We start from the raw sequence: 24,413 nt of genomic DNA, 5'->3' as shown, positions 1-24,413 counted from the left end.
GGTACACTAGTGAAGAGACATACACGTTGCTGAGCATGACAGATGAGAGCAAAGGGGAATCCGCCTCACTGGCAGATTCAGGCTCAGTATACGAACTGGTAGACAGCAGCGGCACCCTGACAGATAGCTCTGATGACAGAGCAGTGGTCCCTGCTAAGGTCAGGGGTACCCGACCCCGTACTTCCGTTGTTGAGGTGCAAGAACCGCAGGGCTCTCGTATCAGAGCAGAGATCCAGTACTAGTGCTGCTCATCCTTCTGGTGAACTGGCAAGCACCAGCGGCCTAGTACATCCTGGTCGTAGTCAAACCAGCACTGCAGTAACACGTGGTGACAAGGCAAGTACTATATGTGCAGTTCAAGTTGGTGCAGTGGCTAGCACAAGTAGTGTCCCGCAGCCACCAAGAAGACAAACACAGGCCCGTCGAGCCCATAGTGCCTTTCCCATTGCATTTGCCAATCCTAATCGTGAGCCAGCCACTTCTGCAGACCTTTCTGGGCCTATCCCTCCTCATGGGCATAACTAAAAAAAGTGAGTTGCGGTCATATTGGTCCACTGACCCAATTCACCATATGCCCGTGTTCTCTGCTTCCATGACCAGGACGCGATACGAGCAGATCTTTCAGTTCATGCATTTCAATGAAAATGAACTCTGTCGTCCTCGGGGTGACCCTGGACACGATCGGCTCCACAAAATTCGCCCCTCGTAAACCACTTTAACCAACAGTTCGCAGCCTTGCTTACTCCCGATCAAATTGTCTGCGTTGATGAGTTCCTGATTAAGTTTTCTGGCCGCTTGTCTTTCAAACAGTACCTTCCCAGCAAGCGTGCCAGATACGGGGTCAACATGTATAAGCTCTGTGACAGGGCCACAGACTATACATAAAGTTTTATGGTTTACGAGGGAAGAAATAGTCACATAGAGCCTGAGAACTGCCCAGACTACATAGGGAGCGCTGGCAAGATCGTTTGGGAATTGGTGTCACCCTTATTCAGAAAGGGGTACCACTTGTACCTGGACAATTATTACACAAGCGTGACACTTTTTAGTCACCTTTTTGATTATGGAATTGGAACTGTGCAATCTAATTGCCGGGGCTTCCCCCAACGGCTTGTAGAATCCCGACTTAGACTGGGGGAGAGAGCCTGCTTGAAGTGTAATAATTTGCTCGCAGTGAAGTGAAGGGATAATTGGAATGTTTTCCTTCTGTCCTCCCTTCACGCAGATACGACAGTCTAAATTCCAACGGCGACTGGTGTTGTTGAAAAACCCTTCTGTGTCCACGAATACAACCTTAACCACTTCAGCCCCGGAAGGATTTACCCCCTTCCTGACCAGAGCACTTTTTACAATTTGGCACTGCGTCGCTTTAACTGCTAATTGCACGGTCATGCAATGCTGTACCAAAACGAAATTTGAGTCCTTTTCTTCCCACAAATAGAGCTTTCTTTTGATGGTATTTGATCACCTCTGCGATTTTTATTTTTTGCGCTATAAACGGAAAAAGCCTGAAAATTTTGAAAAAAAATAAACAATAAACTCAATTTTAGTCATACATTTAGGCCAAAATGTATTTGGCCACATGTCTTTAGTAAAAAAATGTCAATAAGCGTATATTTATTGGTTTGCGCAAAAGTTATAGTGTCTACAAACTAGGGTACATTTTCTGGAATTTACACAGCTTTTAGTTTTTGACTGCCTATGTCATTTCTTGAGGCACTAAAATGGCAGGGCAGTACAACCCCCCCCCCCCCCCCCCCAAATGACCCCATTTTGGAAAATAGACACCCCAAGGAAATTGCTGAGAGGCATGTTGAGCCCATTGAATATTAATTTTTTTTTGTCCCAAGTGATTGAATAATGACAAAAAAAAAATAAAATAATTTACAAAAAGTTGTCACTAAATGATATATTGCTCACACAGGCCATGGGCATATGTGGAATTGCACCCCAAAATACATTTAGTGCTGCTTCTCCTAAGTATGGGGATACCACATGTGTGGGACTTTACGGGAGCCTAGCCGCGTACGGGGCCCCGAAAACCAAGCACCGCCTTCAGGATTTCTAAGGGCGTAAATTTTTGATTTCACTCCTCACTACCTATCAGTTTTGAAGGCCATAAAATGCCAAGATGGCACAACCCCCCCCCCCCAAATGACCCCATTTTGGAAAGTAGACATCCCAAGCTATTTGCTGAGAGGTGTGTTGCGTCCATGGAATATTTTATATTTTGCCACAAGTTGCAGGGAAATGACAAACTTTTTTTTTTTTTTGCACAAAGTTGTCACTAAATGATATATTGCTCACACAGGCCATGAGCATATGTGGAATTGCACCCCAAAATACAGTCTGCTGATTCTCCTGAGTACGGGGATACCACATGTGTGGGACTTTTTGGGAGCCTAGCCGCATACGGGGCCCCAAAAACCACGCACCGCCTTCAGGATTTCTAAGGGCGTAAAGTTTTGATTTCACTCCTCACTACCTATCAGTTTTGAAGGCCATAAAATGCCCAGATGGCACAAAACCTCCCCAAATGACCCCATTTTGGAAAGTAGACACCCCAAGCTATTTTCTGAGAGGCATGGTGAGTATTTTGCAGCTCTCATTTGTTATTGAAAATGAAGAAAGACAAGAAAAAACTTTTTTTTTTCCTTTTTTCAATTTTCAAAACTTTGTGACAAAAAGTGAGGTCTGCAAAATACTCACTATACCTCTCAGCAAATAGCTTGGGGTGTCTACTTTCCAAAATAGGGTAATTTGGGGGGGTTTTGTGTACAGGTCCACCGATATGGGTTTTTCTCTGGCCGATGCCGATATTTAGAAATCGCGGTGGCCGATGGCCGATATGTGATGCCGATTTTTTTGGGCCGATATATTAGGCCGATTTTTTTTTTTTTTTATTTTTTTTTTTTTTTTTCCTTCATCTCATAAAATTTAACAGACCCCTTCCACACTGGGGCGTTTTTCGGGCGCTTTTGGGCTAAAAATAGCGCTTGTAAAGTGCCTGTAAAACGGCTCCCCTGCAGTCTCAGTGTGAAAGCCCGAGTGCTTTCACACTGAAGCGATGCGCTGGCAGGATGTTAAAAAAAAGTCCTGCAAGCAGCATCTTTGGAGCGGTGTATACCACCACTCCTGCCCATTGAAATGAATGCACAACGCTGCCAAAGCGCCTGCAAAGCGTTTCGGCAGCGGCGCTTCAGGGGCGCATTTAACCCCTTCCTCGGCTGCTAGCTGGGTTATAAGCGCCCCGCTAGCAGTCGAATAGCGCCGCTAAAATGACGGTAAAGCGCCGCTAAAACTAGCAGCGTTTTACCGTCAACGCATGCCCGCTGCAGTGTGAAGGCAACCTTAAGTGATACAGAAAATTTTTTACATTTAAACATTTATTAAACAAAACAAACCTCCAAGCAGTTCACTTGTATGTAGAATTTAGATTAAAAAAAAAAATAAAAAAAAACTATATCTTGAAAATAAATACACAAAAACAGGTACCGTATTTATCGGCATATAACACGCACAGGGGTATAACACGCACATTCATTTTAAGAGGGAAGTTTCAGGAGAAAACCTAAATTTGAAATAAGGAACTTTGAAGCAAAATAAGGGTCAGAGCCCATCTGCAGCCTCACCATTACCATCAATGCAGCCTGATTAATGCCCACATGCAGCCTCACAAGTGCCATCAATGCAGCCTTATTAGTCCACATCAATGCAGCCTCGCCATTGCCATCAATGCAGCAGCCTCGCCATTGCCATAAATGCAGCAGCCTCGCCATTGCCATCTATTGACTTCCTATTACAGAGGCCGCCAAGTAAACAGAAGATTCTCACTGTATGTAATCTGACGGCACTCGTCCCGCCTCCCTCCCCCCCCCCGTTGCCTACGGGCAGCTGAAATTGAAGTATTGGCGTATAACACGCACACGCTATTTGCACCCGATTTTCATGGTGAAAAAGTGAGTGTTATACGCCAATAAATACAGTAATCAAAACTTTTGGACGAAAAAAAATGGGCTAACTTTACTGCTTAGTTTTTTTTTAAATTTATTAGTGTATTTTTTTTTTTTAAATTGCGTTTGAAAGACCGCTGCGCAAATACCGTGTGACATAAAATATTGCAGCAACCGCTATTTTATTCCCTAGGGTCTCTGCTAAAAAAAATATATATAATGTTTGGGGGGGTTCTAAGTGATTTTCTAGCAGAAAATACAGGATTTTTACTTGTAAGCAACAAATGTCAGAAAAGATTGAGTCTTTAAATGGTTAAACTGAGAGCTTCTACACACAGAGCTCAGTTCATTCATAAGTATAAACATTGTATCCTTCAGGTTCTTTTTATCAGATTTGGCAGGCTGCCCAGAGGAGGGAGAAGTCTACAGGCAACTTGCACTGACTTCTATTACTGAAGTCATTTGCAAGTCGCGCTTATATTGGCCTTTTTTATCAGCACAATCGACCGATGCCGAATAAGTAAAAAACACCAAATATCGGCCGATATATCGGTCGACCTCTAGTTTTGTGCCACCTGGGCATTCCATGGCCTCCGAAACTGTGATAGGCAGTGAAGAGTAAAATCAAAAATTTACGCCCTTAGAAAGCCTGAAGGCGGTGCTTGGTTTTCGGGGTCCCGTACGCGTCTAGGCTCCCAAAAAGTCTCACACATGTGGTATCCCCGTACTCAGATGAAGCAACAGAATGTATTTTGGGGTGTAATTTCACATATTCCCATGGCATGTTTGAGCAATATATCATTTAGTGACAACTTTGTGCAAAAAAAAATAAATAAATAAAAATTTGTCTTTTTCCCGCAACTTGTGTCACAATATAAAATATTCCATGGACTCGACATGCCTCTCAGCAAATGGCTTGAGGTGTCTACTTTCCAAAATGGGGTCATTTGGGGGGGGTTTTGAACTGCCCTGGCATTTTATGTACAACATTTAGAAGCTTAAAAAAAACTATATCTTGAAAATAAATACACAAAAACAGGTAATCAAAACTTTTGGACAAAAAAAAATGGGCTAACTTTACTGCTTAGTTTTTTTTTAAATTTATTAGTGTATTTTTTTTTAAAAAAATTGCGTTTGAAAGACCGCTGCGCAAATACCGTGTGACATAAAATATTGCAGCAACCGCTATTTTATTCCCTAGGGTCTCTGCTAAAAAAATATATATATATAATGTTTGGGGATTCTAAGTGATTTTCTAGCAGAAAATACAGGATTTTTACTTGTAAGCAACAAATGTCAGAAAAGATTTAGTCTTTAAATGGTTAAACTGAGAGCTTCTACACACAGAGCTCAGTTCATTCATAAGTGTAAACATTGTATCCTTCAGGTTCTTTTTATCAGATTTGGCAGGCTGCCCAGAGGAGGGAGAAGTCTACAGGCAACTTGCACTGACTTCTATTACAGAAGTCATTTGCAAGTCGCGCTTATATCGGCCTTTTTTATCAGCACAATCGGCCGATGCCGATTAAGTAAAAAACACCAAATATCGGTCGACCTCTAGTTTTGTGCCACCTGGGCATTCCATGGCCTCCGAAACTGTGATAGGCAGTGAAGAGTAAAATCAAAAATTTACGCCCTTAGAAAGCCTGAAGGCGGTGCTTGGTTTTCGGGGTCCCGTACGCGTCTAGGCTCCCAAAAAGTCTCACACATGTGGTATCCCCGTACTCAGATGAAGCAACAGAATGTATTTTGGGGTGTAATTTCACATATTCCCATGGCATGTTTGAGCAATATATCATTTAGTGACAACTTTGTGCAAAAAAAATAAATAAATAAAAATTTGTCTTTTTCCCGCAACTTGTGTCACAATATAAAATATTCCATGGACTCGACATGCCTCTCAGCAAATGGCTTGAGGTGTCTACTTTCCAAAATGGGGTCATTTGGGGGGGTTTTGAACTGTCCTGGCATTTTATGTACAACATTTAGAAGCTTATGCCACACATCACCCACTCTTCTAACCACTTGAAGACAAAGCCCTTTCTGACACTTTTTGTTTACATGAAAAAATTATTTTTTTTTGCAAGAAAATTACTTTGAACCCTCAAACATTATATATTTTTTTAAAGCAAATGCCCTACAGATTAAAATGGTTGGTGTTTCATTTTTTTTTTTAACACAGTATTTGCGCAGTGATTTTTCAAACGCTTTTTTTTGGGGAAAAAACACACTTTTTTAAATTTTAATGCACTAAAACACACTATATTGCCCAAATGTTTGATGAAATAAAAAATATGATCTTAGGCCGAGTACATGGATACCAAACATGACATGCTTTAAAATTGCGCACAAACGTGCAGTGGCGACAAACTACATACATTTTTAAAAGCCTTTAAAAGCCTTTACAGGTTACCACTTTAGATTTACAGAGAAGGTCTACTGCTAAAATGACTGCCTTCGATCTGACCTTCGTGGTGATACCTCACATGCATGGTGCAATTGCTATTTACATTTGATGGCCAGACCGACGCTTGCATTCGTCTTTGCGCGAGAGCAGGGGGGGGACAGGGGTGCTTTTTTTCTTTTTTTTTCTTTTTTTTTTTTCTGCTTTTTATCTTATTTTTAAACTGTTCCTTTCATTTTTTTAATCATTATTATTGTTATGCCAGGGAATGTAAATATCCCCTATGATAGCAATAGGTAGTGACAGGTACTCTTTTTTTGAAAAAATTGGGGTCATGCTTTAAATTGGGGTCATGACATGCTTTAAAATTGCGCACAAACGTGCAGTGGCGACAAACTAAATACATTTTTAAAAACCTTTAAAAGCCTTTACAGGTTACCACTTTAGATTTACAGAGGAGGTCTACTGCTAAAATTACTGCCCTCAAACTGACCTTTGCGGTGATACCTCACATGCATTGTGTAATTGCTGTTTACATTTGAGGCCAGACCAACGCTTGCGTTCACCTTTGCACGAGAGCAGGGGGGGACAGGGGTGTTTTTTTTTCTTTCTTTTTTTTTTTTTTTTGCTTTTTTATCTTATTTTTAAACTGTTCCTTTCATTTTTTTTTTTTAATCATTTTTATTGTTATCTCAGGGAATGTAAATATCCCCTATAATAGCAATAGGTAGTGACAGGTACTCTTTTTTTGAAAAAGGCGCTATATAAATCATGTATAATAATAATAATAATAGTGGTCACTGAGAGCTGGTAAGGAGGTTACTTACTCTCACCTGGGTGTGGGGAGCTGGTTTTATCTTGTGTGAAGGATTATCACATAAGACCTCACATATCCTCACCTACAGCTTTTCATCTACAGTTCTACACGCAGCACGGATAATGGTTCTATTAGACGTTAGATCTCTCCTCTGCCCTCAAAGCATATGACCACACCAAGATCGGTGTGATAAAATGCCTTCTCAATTTCCCAATGGCGCTGATAACATCCGGTGAAATCTAAGTCATGAAATGCTCGTAGCTTCCAGTTTCTTAGGTCATAGAGATGTTTGGAGCCACTCTGATTTCTGATCAGCTCTATGGTCAGCTGGCTGAATCACCGGCTGCATTCTCAGGTTCCCTGTTGGGACAGGAGGGCCAGAGAAAAACATGGAAGACGGTGGGGGGGGGGGGGGGGGCATTCCCTCCCACTGCTTGTAAAAGCAGTCTAGAGGCTAATTAGCTAATTAGGATTGCTTTTACATGGAAGCCGACCCCTGGCTGAAAAGAATGATACCAAGATGATACCTAAACCTGCAGGCATCATTCTGGTATAACCACTCAGTCCAGCAACATACCAGTACGTTGCTGGTCCTTGTTGGGCCTATATTGTAAACTTTTTTCATGCAGCCTGTGGGCTGAATGAAAAAAAGAGATTGATCGGTGGGTATGCCCACCATTAGAATACCTCCCTTCATCCACCCACTTCTAATGATGGGCATACATGTACCGTATATATATGCTGAAGCATGGGGGCATCCTCCCACAAAAGTTAGGAGCACATCGCTCCTCTGCCCTCTGCTGCCTCCACGCTTCGGCATATATGCTGAAATATGTAACTGTGGTGGTGAAATCACCTCCGACAGCGCTGGAGTCACGGCTTTATGTATCGTGGGAGCAAACGCTGTTGCTGTCAAGATCAATAAATCCGCGCTGCAACTGAATGGCGTACCTGCTAAGCAAATGATGGTTAACAATAAAACAAAGTAACCTTACAGTATAACAGTAAGACTTACCATACCTGCAAAGCAAATACAAAAAAAACATAGTAAAAAACGCAACCTGTGCCTAAAATATATATATATGCCGAAGCATGGGGGCATCCTCCCGCAAAAGGTAGGAGCAAATCGCTCTTCCACCCACTGCTGCCCCCACGCTTTAGCATATATGCTGAAGTATGTAACTGTGGTGGTGAAATCACCTCCGACAGCGCTGGAGTCACGGCTTTATGTATTGTGGGAGCAAACGCTGTTGCTGTCAAGATAAATAAATCCGCTCTGCAGCTGAATAGCGTACCTGAAAACAAAAAAATGGTTACCAATAAAACACAGTAAACAGTAAAGTATAAAAAAATTGCATATCTGAAAAGCAAACATGGTAAAACATAATAACAATAAAACATTGCAGAATAGAATACAGTAAAAAAGAGCAGAACAATAGGGAGAGAACAATAAAACGACAACTATTTTTGTTTTTTTTTATTTTATTTTTTTTTGTGTTTTTATTTTTTTTTACTTTTTTTTTTTTTACACTTTTTTTTGCAACTATAACTTTTGTAACTGGTACCAGGTTCGGGTCTCTCAAAATGCGATGGCATCTTGGGAGACCCTGTGTTAGTGTGCCTAGTCTGTGCAGTGCTGTACCTTACGCTAATGCTCAACTAGTGAATGGTAGCGTTCAAAACATTCACCAATGCATAGACCAGGATTGTCAGTACAGGAGGGACAATAATACCGTGTGTCACGCCTATATCGGCGCTTGCTGCAGGCATGACATTTTCTTTGGAGGGCTCGTTGGGTAGGGGTACTCAGGAGGACATACGGAAAATGCCTCTCATGCAGCCGGCTTACTACATTTGGTTGGAGAAGGTGAAGTTGAGCACTGTCTGGATACAGAAGGGCTCTGATGATCTCTTCCTGGAATTTAAGAAAGGATCCAGTCCGTCCTGAAGCTCTGTATAGCACATGAGCGTTCAGCAAAGCCAATTGAAATAAATAAACAGACACTTTCTTGTACCAGCATCTGGCCTTACGGGCAATTAGGTACGGCGCCAACAACTGGTCATTGAGGTCCACCCCCCCATAGTTTGGTTATATTCGTGGACACAGAGGGGTTTCTCCACAACACCAGTCGCCGTATTAATTTGGACCATCATGTCTGCATGAAGGGAGGTAAGAACAAAAACATTCTTATTATCCCTCCACTTCATAGCGAGCAAGTTATTACACTTGAAGCAGGCTCTCTCCCCCAGCCTAAGACGGGAATCTACAAGCCGCTGGGGAAAGCCCCGGCGATTAGGTCGCACGGTGCCACATGATCCAATCTGTTGATTAAAAAGGTGACTAAAAAGTGGCACGCTCATGTAATAATTGTCCACGTACAAGTGGTACCCCTTTCCGAATAAGGGTGACACCAAGTCCCACACAAGCTTGCCAGCGCTTCCTATGTAGTCAGGGCAGTTTGTCGGCTCTACGTGACTATCTTTGCCCTCGTAAACCATAAAACTACATGTATAGCCTGTGTTTGTCACAGAGCTTATACATCTTGACCCTGTATCTGGCACGCTTGCTGGGAAAGTACTGTTTGAATGACAAGCGGCCAGAAAACTTAATCAGGGACTCATCAACGCAGACAACTTGATGGGGAGTAAACAAGTCTGGAAAACGTTGGTTGAAGTGGTTTACGAGGGGCCGAATTTTGTAGAGCCGATCGTATTCAGGGTCTCCACGAGGACGACAGAGTTCATTGTTGTTGAAGTGCATGAACCGCTTATGGTGAATTGGGTCAGTGGACCAATATGACCGCAACTCACTCTTTTTAGTTATGTTGAGAGAAAGGCCCAGAAAGAGCTTAAATTCGAGACCGTAATTGGTCTCCAATCTCTGGCAAGGGAGGACTGGGGAATAGTGGCAATGTGTTGACCAGCATATAAATTGCTTTGGTCCACAATAGATCTATAGAGATCTTCGGTGAAAAACAGGGAATAAAAATCCAGTGGCGTAAAATCAACTGTTTCCACATGAATGCCGGGTTGGCAAGTGAATGGGGCAAGTACGGGTGCTGCAGAAGTGGTGGGTTCCCAATTCGGATTGGCGTATGCAGCAGGAAGGGCACTATGGGCACGACGGGCCTGTGTTCGTCTTCTTGGTGGCAGCGGGACACTACTTGTGCTTGCCACCTCGCCAGCTTGAACTGCACTTATGGGACTCGCCACGTCACCAAGTGTTACAGCAGTGCTGGATGTACGACCAGGGTGTACTAGGCCGCTGGTGCTTGCCAGTTCACCAGAGGGAATAGCGGCGCTACTACTGCTCTGCTCCATACGAGGGACCTGCGGTTCTTGCACATCAAGGACAGAAGAAGAAGTTCGGGGTCTGGTACGCCTGACCTTGGTAGGGACCACAACTACGTCGTCAGAGCTATCTGTCATGGAGCCGCTGTCCTCTACAGGATTGTATTCTGAGCCTGAATCTGACAGTGAAGAGGAAGTCACTCATCTATCTGTCATTCTCAGAAACGAAACTTGTAGGCCTCTTCACTAGTGTACCTTCGATTTGCCATTGTGGGCTCTAAATGTAGTGGTACACTAGTGATACTCACAGGCAAAAAAGCTCCTGACTGTTAGCGACTGTATCAAAACGCTACCAACAAAAACTGTTAGCGATCGCAGGGATCAGGCCTGACTCTGCGAACGCTGCAGTTATGCGTGTTTAGTGTTTTGTAAGTGACAGTGATCGATCGATACTGCACTTGGGTGGGCTGGGCAGGGCTGGGCCGAGGGGCAAAACGCAGGTGCTAGCAGGTATCTGGGCTGATCCCGCTAACACTGTGTTTATGGGAACCCTAAACTGCTGGGGATGCTAGTATAGATCTGATCGGATCAGATATTGATCCATTCAGATACTATAGCACTAAGGGAGGTGTATGCTGCGTGCGTGGGTGTTAGCAGTACTGGCGCTAACCTGACACTGCCTGGGGCGACGCAGACCTTATCTGACCCTAAAACTTAACTTATATCACTGCCGGGCGATTAGGGGGTTAAACCTTTATAAAATAATAAAGGCGGGTGCCCTGAAACTATAATAAAACAAACTAACTAACCAGCGTCACCCGTAACAGTTATACAGTGATTACTGGTGAAAGGGTTAACTAGGGGGCAATCAGGGGGTTAAAACCTTTATTAGGTAGTATGTGGGGGTCCCTGTCGCTATAAAACACTGACGGTGAACCTATATACTTACCTCCCTAACTAGCATCACCTGTGTCACTAATACAGCGATCAGAAAAATGATCGCTTAATGACACTGGCGACGGGGGGTGATCAAGGGGTTAACCTTTATTGGGGGGGGTTAGGGGGGTATCCTAGACCTAAAGGGGGCTAACACTAACTGCCCTACCACTTATAACTGTCACAAACTGACTCCAATGCAAAAAAAAACAAACTGCTATTGGTGTCACTGTGACAGGGGGGTGATGGGGGTTGAAATGTGTGCCTAGTGTGTGCCTAGTGTGTGCCTAGTGTGTTCTACTATTAGTGTAGTGTTTGGTGCACTTACTTGATGTCTTCTCTCCTCGGCGCCGGAACAAAAAGACCGTCTCCAGGAGAGATGACATCACTTCCTCTGCCGCTGTTTACATTACAGCAGCAGAGGAAGAATGTCATTGGCTGGGAGCGATCGTGAGGGGGTGGCCACGAATGGATGGCCTCCCCCTCACCTCTGATTGCTCCGGGACAGAAGCCGACCGCCTTGGGCATCGGGGGGGGGGTGTCCGGTCGGACCCCCCGCCCGCGGGAGGCAAGTAACGTACCCATACGTTACTTTGCCTGCCCGTGCCATTCTGCCGCAGTATATCTGCATGAGGCGGTCGGCAAGTGGTTAATATGGGAGGGGTGGACCTCAACAACCAGTTGATGGCGCCGTACTTAATTGCCTGTAAGGCCAGATGCTGGTACAAAAAAGTGTCTGTATACCTATTTCAATTGGCTCTGCTGAACGCTTAGGTGCTATACAAAGCGTCAGGATGAACTGGATCCTTTCTTAAATTCCAGGAAATGATCATCACAGCCTTTCTGTTTCCAGACGGTGCTGTGCCCCAACTTCCCAACGCAAATGCAGTGAGCCGGCTGCATGAGAGGCATTTTCAGTATACCATCCCTGGTACCCCTACCCAACGAACCCCCAAAAGAAGATATTGTGTCTGTAGAAAACGCGGATATAGGCGTGACAGCCGCTATTATTGTCCTTCCTGTCCTGGCCAACCTGGTCTTTGCATCGGTGAATGTTTCGAACGCTACCACACACTAGTGGAGTATTAGTGTAGGGTACAGCACTGCACAGTCTAGGTCACACTTTCACAGGGTCTCCAAAGATGCCATTGCATTTTGAGAGACCCGAACCTGGAACCGTTACAGTTAGAAATAAAAGTGTAAAAGAAAATTTTAAAAAAGTAAAAAAAAAAATAAAAAAAAAATAAAATAAAAAAGCCAAAAATAGTTGTCTTTTTATTGTTCTTCTTTCTCTATTCTCTCTGCAATGTTTTATTGTTACTATGTTTTATCATGTTTGCTTTCCAGGTATATGATTCTTTTCTACTTTACTGTTTACTGTGTTTTAATGTTAACCATTATTTTCTTTTCTGGTACGCCATTTAGCTGCAACACTGATTTATCCATCTTGATAACAACAGCGTTTGCTCTCACCATACGTAAATCAACGACTCCAGCACTGTAGGAGGTGATTTCACCACCACAGTTAAAAAAAAAAAGAGCATATATGCCGAAACATGGGGACAGGGGTGGAGGGGTGATTTGCCCCCAACATTAGGGGCGGATTGCCCCCATGCTTCGGCATATATTTTTCAATCTTTTTTTGGCACAGATTGATGTTGTTTTATTGAGTTAATGTTTTATTGTTACCATTGTTTGCTTTTCAGGTACGCCATTCAGCTGCAGCACTGATTTATTTATCTTGACAGCAACAGCGTTTACTCTTGCTCTCACGACACGATTAGGGACTCCAGCGCTGTGGGAGGTGATTTCACCACCACAGTTAAATAAAAAAAAAATGGTGCATGTATGCCCATCTTTAGATGTGGGTGGATGCAGGGCGGTATTCTAATGGTGGGCATACCCACCGATCAATTTCTTTTTTCGTTAAGCCCACAGGCTGCATGAAAAAAAAGAACATTACAATATATCGCCAACAAGGACCAGCAAGGTACTGGTATGTTGCTGGACTTAGAATGGTTATACCAGAATGATGCCTGCAGGTTTAGGTATAATCTTGGTATAATTCTTTTCAGCTAGCGGTCGGCTTTCATGTGAAAGCAGCAATACTAGTGGCTCTGAATGCAGCCAGTGGTTCCGCCAGCTGACCATAGAGCTGATCAAAGACTAGATCAGCTCCAATCATCTCTATGGCCTAAGAAACCGGAAGCTACGAGTATTTCATGACTTTGGTTTCGCCGGATATAAACAGCACCATTGGGAAAGCATCTTGTCACACGATCTTGGTGTGGTCAGATGCTTTGAAGGCAGAGGAGAGATCTAACGTCTAATAGAACCATTATCCGTGCTGCGTGTAGATGAAAAGCTGTAGGTGAGGATATGTGAGGTCTTATGTGATAATCCTTCACACAAGATAAATCCAGCTCCCCACACCCAGGTGAGAGTAAGTAACCTCCTTACCAGCTCTCAGTGACCACTATTGTTGTTATTATACATGATTTATATAGCGCCAACAGTTTACGCAGTGCTTTACAGTGTAGGGGGGGGGTAGCACAATTACAGTACAGTACAGTACAGTTCAATACAGAAGGGACAGGAGGGCCCTGCTCGTAGAGCTTACATTCTAAAAGTAGGGGGGTGGTGGTACAAAGGGTAATAGATGCGAGGAATGATTTGATGGGGGTGGCTCGGAGACAGTTGTTAGGTGGGTGTGGGATAGGCTTCCCTGAATAAGTGAGTTTTCAGGGATCTCAAGGGGAGTTCCAGAGGATGGGAGAGGCTCTGGAGACGTCCTGAAGGCGAGCATGAGAGGAGGTAAGAAGGGAGCTAGAGAGCTGGAGGTCCTGGGAGGAGCACCAGAATAATGGTCTCACCAAGCACAGGGAAATGGGTCTCCCCAGGAACCTTAATAGTGGCTGGAATTCCTGCTTTGCAGATGGAACTCGGAAATATAAAATAAACAAATGCTCCCATAGTGCAGTACTTTAACCAGTTCAGCCCCGGAAGATTTGGCTGCTTAATGACCAGGCCATTTTTTGCGATACGGCATTGCGTCGCTTTAATTGACAATTGCACGGTGGTGCAACGCTGTACCCAAACAAAATTGACATCTTTTTCTTTCCCACAAATAGAGCTTTCTTTTGGTGGTATTTGATCATCTCTGTGGTTTTTATTTTTTGCGCTATAAACAAAGAGCAATAATTTTGAGAAAAAAAACACAATATTTTGTACTTTTTGCTATAAGAAATATCCCAGCTTTTTTTTTTAAAAAAAAAGCTAATTTTTTTTCTCAATTTAGGCCGATATGTATTCTTTTACATATTTTTGGTAATAAAAAATCACAATAAGCGTATATTGATTGGTTTGTGCAAAAATTATAGCGTCTACAAAATAGGAGATAGATTTATGGCATTTTTATTATTATTTTTTTTTTTTACTAGTATAGGCGGCGATCTGTGATTTTTATCGGGACTGCGATATTATGGTGAACACATCGGACACTTTTGACACATTTTTGGGACGATTGACGATCAGTGCTATAAAAATGCACTGATTACTGTATAAATGTCACAGGCAGGGAAGGGGTTAACACTAGGGTGCGATCAAGGGGTTAACTGTGTTCCCTAGTGTGTGTTCTAACTAGGAGGAGAGGACTGACTATAGGAGATGACAGGTCCTGGTTTTTAGCTATTAGGAACTCGCTATCTGCATCTGCTCTCCTCACAGAACAGGCATGTGTGTGTTTATGCACACGTCCCTGTTCTGCCCACGATCGCGCGTGGCCGGCGGTTATGAGCATCGGCACCCCCCCGCAGTGCAGCGGGCGCCTGCTATCCCGCTTAAAGGAGCTGACGTACAGCTACGACGGCTCGCGGGATCAAGCTGTATAATGACTGCGGCTGGTCGGCAAGCGTTTAAGTATCCAAATTTAATGATATAAGTAGATTGCACTTACAGGATAAAAGCATGAAAACAGCATGTCATATAATAGAACTGTGGCTTCCCTATGAACTTAGGTTCACTTGCTGGTTTGCTTGTCTGTAAACCTCTTGGGAGGTGTAGCGTGATGATGTCATCGTCGTAGGCCCCACCCTACGTGTTTCTTCACAAAAGAACGTCGCCTGGGGATTGACCTGGCCAATCCCCAGACGAAGTTCTTTTGTGACAAACTGCATTTGCTAAGAAGCTGGGCGAGTATTTTGCAGCTCTCATTTGTTTTGGAAAACGAAGAAAGAAAAGGAATTTTTTTTTTTTTTTAATTTTTAAAACTTTGTGACAAAAAGCGAGATCTGCAAAATGCTCAACATGCTATGGGTTTTTTGCTATCTTGGCATTTCATGGCCTCCGAAACTGTGATAGGTTATACTGCCCTGCCATTATAGCACCTCAAGAAATGAGTCATAAACTAAAATCTCCGTAAATTCCAGAAAATGTACCCTAGTTTGTAGACGCTATAACTTTTGCACAAACCAATAAATATACGCTTATTGATTTTTTTTACCCGAGACATGTGGCTGAATGCATTTTGGCCTAAATGTATGACTAAAATTGAGTTTATTGTATTTTTTTTTTATAACAAACATTAGAAAATATATATTTTTTAAATTTCAGTCTTTTTTCGTTTATATCACAAAAAATAAAAACCGCAGAGGTGATCAAAATAAAGCTCTATTTGTGAGAAAAAAAGGACGCAAATTTCGTTTGGGTTCAGCATTGCATGTCCACGCAATTACCAGCGCAGTGCCAAATTGTAAAAAGTGTCTGGAAGGGGGTAAAATCTTCCAGGGCTGAAGTGGTTAAAGGAGAAGTATGGGATTTAAAAAATTTTTTAGAATCATACTTATCTAGGTGGATGCAGCATCGGTCCTCCGCTGGCTTTAAGGCTGAGAACCGAGCGATCAAACACCACTGATAGCTCAGTTCTCAGAGCTCTCTTAGCAAAGAGCTTGTAAATGTCAGTCACTGCTGTCTGCTCTGTCCCAAGCGCTCACTGAATCCAGGTGCTGGTCCATACATGTGTGTGGATCCCGACCATATGGTCGCGATTGTTCCTGAGCCTGGACCGGGTCTATGAGGTCAGCCAACAGCAAGCATCAGCCCAATGTCTGCTGAAAACAAGTCACAGAGATGCAGAACCAACTACATTCCTGTGATCCACACAAGCTTTGGCTGTATTTCTCTTTTAAAAATTGGACTATCTTCGTAATGGATCCAGCCCTTTCATGTCTTAAGAGAATTTTTACTGTCCCTGTAGAGGACATCCTGGTGTTTAGAGACATTGTTGAAAAATGGGCTAGTCCTTTCCAAGGTTTTATTCTCCCATCCAATTCGAAATAGTGTGAACACAGCCTGAAAATGTATTTCTTCGTAGTTTCTGCAACCACAGATGTCAATAGGGCTTTTTTAAAGCCCTTTTGCTGTTTATTCTAAATCCAGTTACTGTGTGATGCACAAACCTCATTAAGTAAAGAAAAACCTCCTTTACCAATGATTATGCCAAATCCACCTTATTTGTGTCTGTCATGCTCATTGTCCCTAACACTGCAGCTCAAAGTGGGAGGGTTTCATCAACAGAGCCAACGTTGTTAATACAGAAGAATTGAGCAGAACTGTGTGGCCAGGAGTTGATTGTAAAAACTACAAGCTTGTTATTCATCAGCAGCAATCCTGATAGCCATGTCCCCTGCAGCATTTTTTGAACCCATTGTAGTGTAGGCAGGCACAGCCTACAAAATTCTGCTCTCCATTCAGGATGAGTGTTACATTAGGTATATTTAATTGGCAGGCGCGAAAGATGTTTGCGGGGCTTTGCAGGGCTGGTTCACACCATGAATCACACAGGAACGCGCTGCACATTTCTGTGCAATTCACATGTGATCTGGGAGCAGTGCGATTAGAAAATCTTGCCGGACTGCAGTAAAAGTAGTGCATACAACTGAATCACATGGTACCATGCGATCCGGTGCAGGCAAACCCACTGTTTGCGACCTGCGTTTGGAGTATCATTAGCATTGCACTGACATTCGCTGCAGATTGCAAGTGCAGTGCATTTTGAATGCGGTGCAGGAAACGCACACGGAACGAGGGTTTCCCACACCGCGCTGTTTTGTGAATTGAGAGAAATTTGAGAGAAAACTGTAAGTGCAAATACACTTATAAATAAGTGCTGTAGCATGTGTTTTTTTTTTATGGGAGGCCATAGTTCTAGGAATATGTAAATATCATGTAAGTAGTCTGTGCTGTTTTTTGTTTTTCCTCAACCTTTTATGCATTTTATTTTTTCATGCATATATTGTGTGTTTTCATAAGGCTTTTTTATTGGAAGCATACAGGCAGAAAGTTACATGCTTATATAATATATATAACTATCTTGTCCTTCCTTGTAGGCATGTCACATTCCAAACAGGAAGTTTTTATCTTTACGTGGTGGACAAATGGGATGTTCTTTCCTGTGTTTCTCCTATGATGGGAGGACACTGGCTGCAGCATGTGCAAACAGAGATGGTTATCCTATATGCTGTAAGTTTGTTTTTTGTTTTTTTCCGCTTTTCTTACTTTGTTTAAAAAAACAATATAGCACTTTTTAGGTATGAAGGTTTTAATGGCATTTTAAGAGCAATTGTTGGTCTTCCCTACTGTATCATTTAGGCCATGCTTATTACAACATTAATGTGTATGTAGTCCCAAAATCTATTTTTTATCATCTTTGACATCGTGCCTCTCTGTATATAGTTTACCTAAGCAAAAAAAAAATCTTGCCTGGAGATCCTGCCAGTAACAGCACTTACTTTTGCATGCTGAAAACGCTAATGCCGCGTACACACGGTCGGACTTTCCGGCATACTTGGTCCGGCGGACCAGAGTGTGCCGGACAATCCGCCCGTGTGTAGGCACCGGCGGACTTTTCCGGCGGACTTTTTCCCAAAAGCCCGCCGGACCTAGATTTGAAGAAAGTTCTAAATCTTTCCGCCGGACTCAGTTTCGGGCGGAAAGTCCGCTCGTGTGTGTGCTGGTCCGACGGAAAGCCCGCTCGTGTGTAGGCTGGTCCGACGGACCAGATACAACACGAGGGCAGGGTATTGCATCTCACGCTCGCTGCAATAGGAAAAACACATTTTCCTATTGCGGCGAGCGCGGGGCATACCAGGCCCTTAGGTCTGGTATGGATTATAAAGGGAAGCCCCTACGCCGAAAAAAACGGCGTGGGGTCCCCCCTAAAATCCATACCAGACCCCGATCCGAGCACGCAGCCTGGCCGGTCAGGAAAGGGGGTGGGGACGAGCGAGCGCCCCCCCCCCTCCTGAACCGTACCAGGCCGCATGCCCTCAACATGGGGGTGGGTGCTTTGGGGGAGGGGGGCGCCCTGCGCCCCCCCCCCCAAAGCACCTTGTCCCCATGTTGATGAGGACAAGGGCCTCTTCCCGACAACCCTGGCCGTTGGTTGTCGGGGTCTGCGGGCGGGGGCTTATCGGAATCTGGGAGCCCCCTTTAATAAGGGGGCCCCCAGATCCCGGCCCCCCACCCTATGTAAATGAGTATGGGGTACATGGTACCCCTACCCATTTACCTAGGAAAAAAGTGTAAGTAATAAAACACACTACACAGGTTTTTAAAATATTTTATTAAACAGCTCCGGGGGGGGGATCTTCCTCCGGCTTCGGGGGTCTTCTTCCGGCTTCGGGGGTCCCTCCGCTTCATCTTCTCCCGGCGTCCGGTTGGTTCTTCTCCGCTCTCTTCTCCCGGTGTTCCTGTTCTTCGGCCGGCTCCTCTGCTGTCTTCAAGTAGCTCTCTTGCCAGCAGAGGTCCGGACTTCTGGGCTTCTGGGCTTCTGGGCTTCTGGGCTTCTTCTCTTCTCCAGATGTTGACACGACGCTCTCTCCGGCTGGACTGCTCTCCGAGGGCTGCGTTGTGACTTATATAGGTGGAGACCCCGCCCCCTTTTGATGTCACAGTCCCTGGGCATGCTGGGACTGTGACGTTTTAGGGGGCGTGGTCACTGGGTGATGTTGACCACGCCCCCTAAAACGTCACAGTCCCAGCATGCCCAGGGACTGTGACATCAAAAGGGGGCGGGGTCTCCGCCTATATAAGTCACAACGCAGCCCTCGGAGAGCAGTCCAGCCGGAGAGAGCGTCGTGTCAACATCTGGAGAAGAGAAGAGAAGAAGCCCAGAAGCCCAGAAGCCCAGAAGTCCGGACCTCTGCTGGCAAGAGAGCTACCTGAAGACAGCAGAGGAGCCGGCCGAAGAACTGGAACACCGGGAGAAGAACCAACCGGACGCCGGGAGAAGATGAAGCGGAGGGACCCCCGAAGCCGGAAGAAGACCCCCGAAGCCGGAGGAAGATCCCCCCCCCGGAGCTGTTTAATAAAATATTTTAAAAACCTGTGTAGTGTGTTTTATTACTTACACTTTTTTCCTAGGTAAATGGGTAGGGGTACCATGTACCCCATACTCATTTACATAGGGTGGGGGGCCGGGATCTGGGGGCCCCCTTATTAAAGGGGGCTCCCAGATTCCGATAAGCCCCCGCCCGCAGACCCCGACAACCAACGGCCAGGGTTGTCGGGAAGAGGCCCTTGTCCTCATCAACATGGGGACAAGGTGCTTTGGGGGGGGGGGGGCCGCAGGGCGCCCCCCTCCCCCAAAGCACCCACCCCCATGTTGAGGGCATGCGGCCTGGTACGGTTCAGGAGGGGGGGGGGCGCTCGCTCGTCCCCACCCCCTTTCCTGACCGGCCAGACTGCGTGCTCGGATCGGGGTCTGGTATGGATTTTAGGGGGACCCCACGCCGTTTTTTCGGCGTAGCGGGGTTCCCCTTTATAATCCATACCAGACCTAAGGGCCTGGTATGCCCCGCGACGGGGCTAGTAAGGTGTCAATCTCGCCGATAAAAGCGGCAAGATTGACATCCTTTTCTAGTCCCGTCGCACCTGAGTCACGTTCAAAATGAACGGACTTGTCCGTGTGTGGGCAAGTCCGTTCATTCTGAAAGTCCGCCGGAACTCCGGCGAAAGTCCGTCGGAAAGACGGGCGGACTTAGCCCGCCGGAAAGTCCCGGCGTGTGTGGGCAAGTCCGTCCGTTTTAAAGTCCGGCGCACCTGGCGGACAAAGTCCGTCGGAAAGTGTGCCGGACCAAGTAGGATAGAAAGTCCGCTCGTGTGTACGCGGCATAAGCCACTGGCTCGGAAATAGGATCAGCATTGTTGGCCTGTTGTGTGCATTCCTTCAGGTGATCATTGTGCTGCCTATAAGGTCTATCAGATAGGGAGACCAATAGCCCACTAAAGGATGATACTGAAAATACATTGACTCTACGAATAAGCTGTTGATAGAGTAAAACCATACAACAGAGGTTCTGGTAGAGCTACCAGTGTACCAGAAGGATCAATACATTTTTATACAAAACTTTTAAGATGGAGAGCAGCTGTCTTTTCATTGCACGAAAATTGAATGGTGTATGGGACTCACTTTATTTATGGACTCTTTTTTTTCTTTTATATATATATATAGATATATATCTATAGATATATCTATAGATATATATCTATAGATATATATCTATATATATCTTTTTTTTTTTTTTTTCTCTACCATTGTTGCAGTTTATATTGACTTTGGAATTATTATTATTATTATTATTATTATATGATTTACATGATTCATTGCACATTTTTATAGTTCATTGTAGATGTATTGAGGTTTGATCTACTCACTGATTAATCATAGCTTAACAGATTTATAGATGCATCTATTTTATTTTGATAGTATTTATAATTTATTGATTTTGGGATATTTGCACTGATGGCGCTTCACTGTTTGTAATAATTTTTCGGTTTTAGAGCCCTTTCACACTGGGGCAGGCGTCGGCGGTAAAGCGCCGCTATTGTAAGCGGCCGCTAGCGGGGCGGTTTTACCCCCAGCTAGCAGCTGAGAAATGGTTAAAAACCACCGCAAAGCGCCTCTGCTGAGGCGCTTTGCCGGCAGTATAGCCGCGCCCTCCCATTGATTTCAATGGGCAGGAGCGGTGAAGGAGCGGTATACACTCCGCTCCTTCACTGCTCCGAAGATGCTGCTTGCAGGACTTTTTTTACCCTCCTGCCAGCGCATCGCTCCAGTGTGAAAGCCCTCGGGGCTTTCACACTGGAAAGAAAGCAGCGGCACTTTCGGGTCGGTTTGCAGGCGCTATTATTAGCACAATAGTGCCTGCAAACCGCCCCAGTGTGAAAGGACCCTTACTGTAATGAGTGCACATTTTGTAGTGATAATTACTTCCTGATTATTTATCTTTTTTATGTTATTGAATAGCACGTGGGGGTTTTTATTATATATTCCTTTTCATTGTTTGAACATCCTGGTTATAAAATTGACAGCGAACCTCCAAAGTGGGGGTAGTAGGTGGTTGTGGCAGAAGTGCCTGTAGCTGAAGAGTTTAGACTTGCTTCAAGTCTATCAGGTAGGACTGAAAGGAATGAAAATTAGATATTTACTAAAAAAAAGATATTTAGGGTTTAGGTTTTCTCCTTTGTTCCCTTTGTATATGTATGCTACCTTGGTAGCTATATAGGGTTAGCTTATGATGGAGTTAAATAAGCCTAAGGCTTTCCACTACTGCGAGTTGTTGTGCGACTTGACACAGGTGAGGTCCCATAAGAAGTCAAAATCCATGTATTTCAATGGTCCCCGTTCTAATTGGTGCGACTCAAGTCGCAGTGACTCCAAAAAAAGGTTTTTGTACTACTTTGTTCCAACTTCGGTGCAACTTGTTCCCCCGTGGTTCTCACCAGTCACATGACATTGCATCAAAAATCACATTGCAAAGTCGCACTGTAAATCGCGTGACTTTGGAGTCGCAATAGTGGAAACCGAGCCTAATGGCATATTTACAACTAAGATACTGTTGCTAGAATACATTAACGTAGTTCCAGTGAACTTAAAATTCAAGTTAAGTAAAAAGCTTCTAATAAGATTAATAATTGTGAATGCAAACATTCTTGTTTCCATACTGGTATTGAGATGGCAAACAATGGGGCTGAATCATGAAAATGTAAAAACAATTGGCAAAAATTAATTGGATCTCCTGTTTTACTGCAGTCTTCCTGCTTGGTAAAAAGGTTATTCTCAGGACAGTGAGGGGGAAACCTCTCTAACAGCAGCACAGACTGAAATCTCTGCAAGGCCTGCTTCACACTTGTGCAGCTCTGAGAGCTGCGTTTTGTGTGGGCAAGGTAACCCATCCATTTAAAAAAAACGCAAGGAAAAGGATATTATTTATCTTTTTTTATATTTTTTAATAATGCGTGGGGTTTTCATGCACTTGAAAAAGCAGCGGCGGCTGTGCACTAATCACACTAATAGCACCCGCACACATCTCCTGCATTTTGTTTGTGCAGGTGGTTGTGTCTGTGGGAACAGGTGCGGACCCGCAGCGGGATTGGGAACCACCCTCACAAGTGTGTGAACCAAGCCTAATAGAGGCCCAGATAGCAATAAATTCTGACATGGGTTTTAAACTTTCCCTATTATATACAAAACTGTAAAAAAATAAATAAAAAGGTTTTAGGCATATATACACTTCAAAACAGTATTAGACAATCCATTTCCTCTTTATTCTATGGATACTTAAGGTATAACCAAACTCAAGAATATAAATGTATTATTTTTCAGATTACCAGTCCACTTATATAGCAGTTGCATTCATTTTCATTTTCAAGCTAAGAACATATTTATCAAATGCAGAAAATACCTATTGATCTTTACCATAAATGGCAGTGTCCTTGTCGCTTCCTGTGAGGTGAACTGGAAGCAAAAACAATGCTATTTTTTCTGTGTAAATGACAAATCCCTCAGCCTGGGTGGCAACCTCCATGGATAGAGTCCCCCACCGGGGAAACAAAGTCTGACAAACAAGAAAACTAATGCAATCACCTCGTCTGTAAACTGGTAGGATATATATATATATATATATATTCATTTATGTGTTTAAAACTAAATATTTAGCTTGTTTCCCTTTTTCAAGTTTTCACAAATTACCCACTTTTTATTTATAGGTATGATAAACTATGATTTAACAGGATATCATAGTGCTTCCTATTATAGCAATGCATTAAAACATTTTGGTATTTACTGCCTTGAAGGCAAGGATAGGTTACTTTTGTGCATTTATTAAGGAGATTTTACTCAATCCAGCTGAAAACACTATGGTTGTCTCTATCACTGGGCAAAATGCCCAATTGTCTCTTTTTACTGTACATAATAAAGACACCTAGGACCATAATATAAACAATGAAGAAGGTGTGTTCAGATTGGAAAATCCCTTTTTTTGTATAGGTGTGTGACATAATAGTTAATTTTATGTACATCTAGACTGGGGTACGAGGGATGGCAATTATATCATAATGAACAATAAATGCGTTGTGAAATAGTATAGTGATCTGCCTTTTGATAGCTTGCACAGTGTTGATATATACAGATGTAGACTGTTAAAATTCAAAAAAGCTACTTTGAGCCAGCCCAATTCTTTTGGTAGTTCCTCTGTACAGCTCTGTTTAGCTCATCAGATCTTTAAAGACTGTATGTAATCCAATTACTCATTAATCTTCTTTCTGTAAGCCTTGGCCAGTGTACCTGGATTTTGTCCTCATTACTATTTACACTATTACCCTTAATTACCACTGCTGGTTACATTTTAGTGAAACGCATGATATGTCATGCTGTATACCCTGTACAATACACAGGGGTTTTATGTGTATCTCGTGATACATACTGAATAATTTTTTTAAGGCTTTTTTTCCTTTTATTTTCACCTGATGACTTGCCTAGTAACACAGTTCCTGTCTTAGGCCCCTTTCACACGGGGTGGAATTCGCTTCACTGATCCCCGCTGAGCCGGGGGATGACAGGCCCGTCTCCGCTCACTGTGCAGAGACGGACCTGTCAGAGTCCCGCTCTCCTCTGTAGGGAGATCTGACGAAAACCGACCGCCTGTCCGTTTTCATTCGATCCCATCCGATC

The 24,413-nt window shown here is 43.8% G+C and overlaps 1 protein-coding gene across 3 annotated transcripts in view; it reads left to right on the top strand.

The window, feature by feature from the left end:
* AHI1 (Abelson helper integration site 1) overlaps positions 1-24,413 on the top strand; it is a 458,771-nt gene that overhangs the window by 132,393 nt on the left and 301,965 nt on the right. For all 3 annotated transcript variants that reach the window (XM_073627325.1, XM_073627324.1, XM_073627326.1), the window contains exon 11: positions 17,788-17,920. In XM_073627325.1, coding sequence (XP_073483426.1) covers positions 17,788-17,920 — 133 coding nt within the window. The remainder of the gene's footprint in view (positions 1-17,787; positions 17,921-24,413) is intronic.

This window comes from Aquarana catesbeiana, linkage group LG04 (genome assembly GCF_042186555.1).
Source record: "Aquarana catesbeiana isolate 2022-GZ linkage group LG04, ASM4218655v1, whole genome shotgun sequence".
In the NCBI taxonomy this organism is placed as follows: domain Eukaryota; kingdom Metazoa; phylum Chordata; class Amphibia; order Anura; family Ranidae; genus Aquarana; species Aquarana catesbeiana.
Note: the sequence above shows the minus strand (reverse complement) of the source record. Positions and strands in the feature narration are given on the sequence as shown.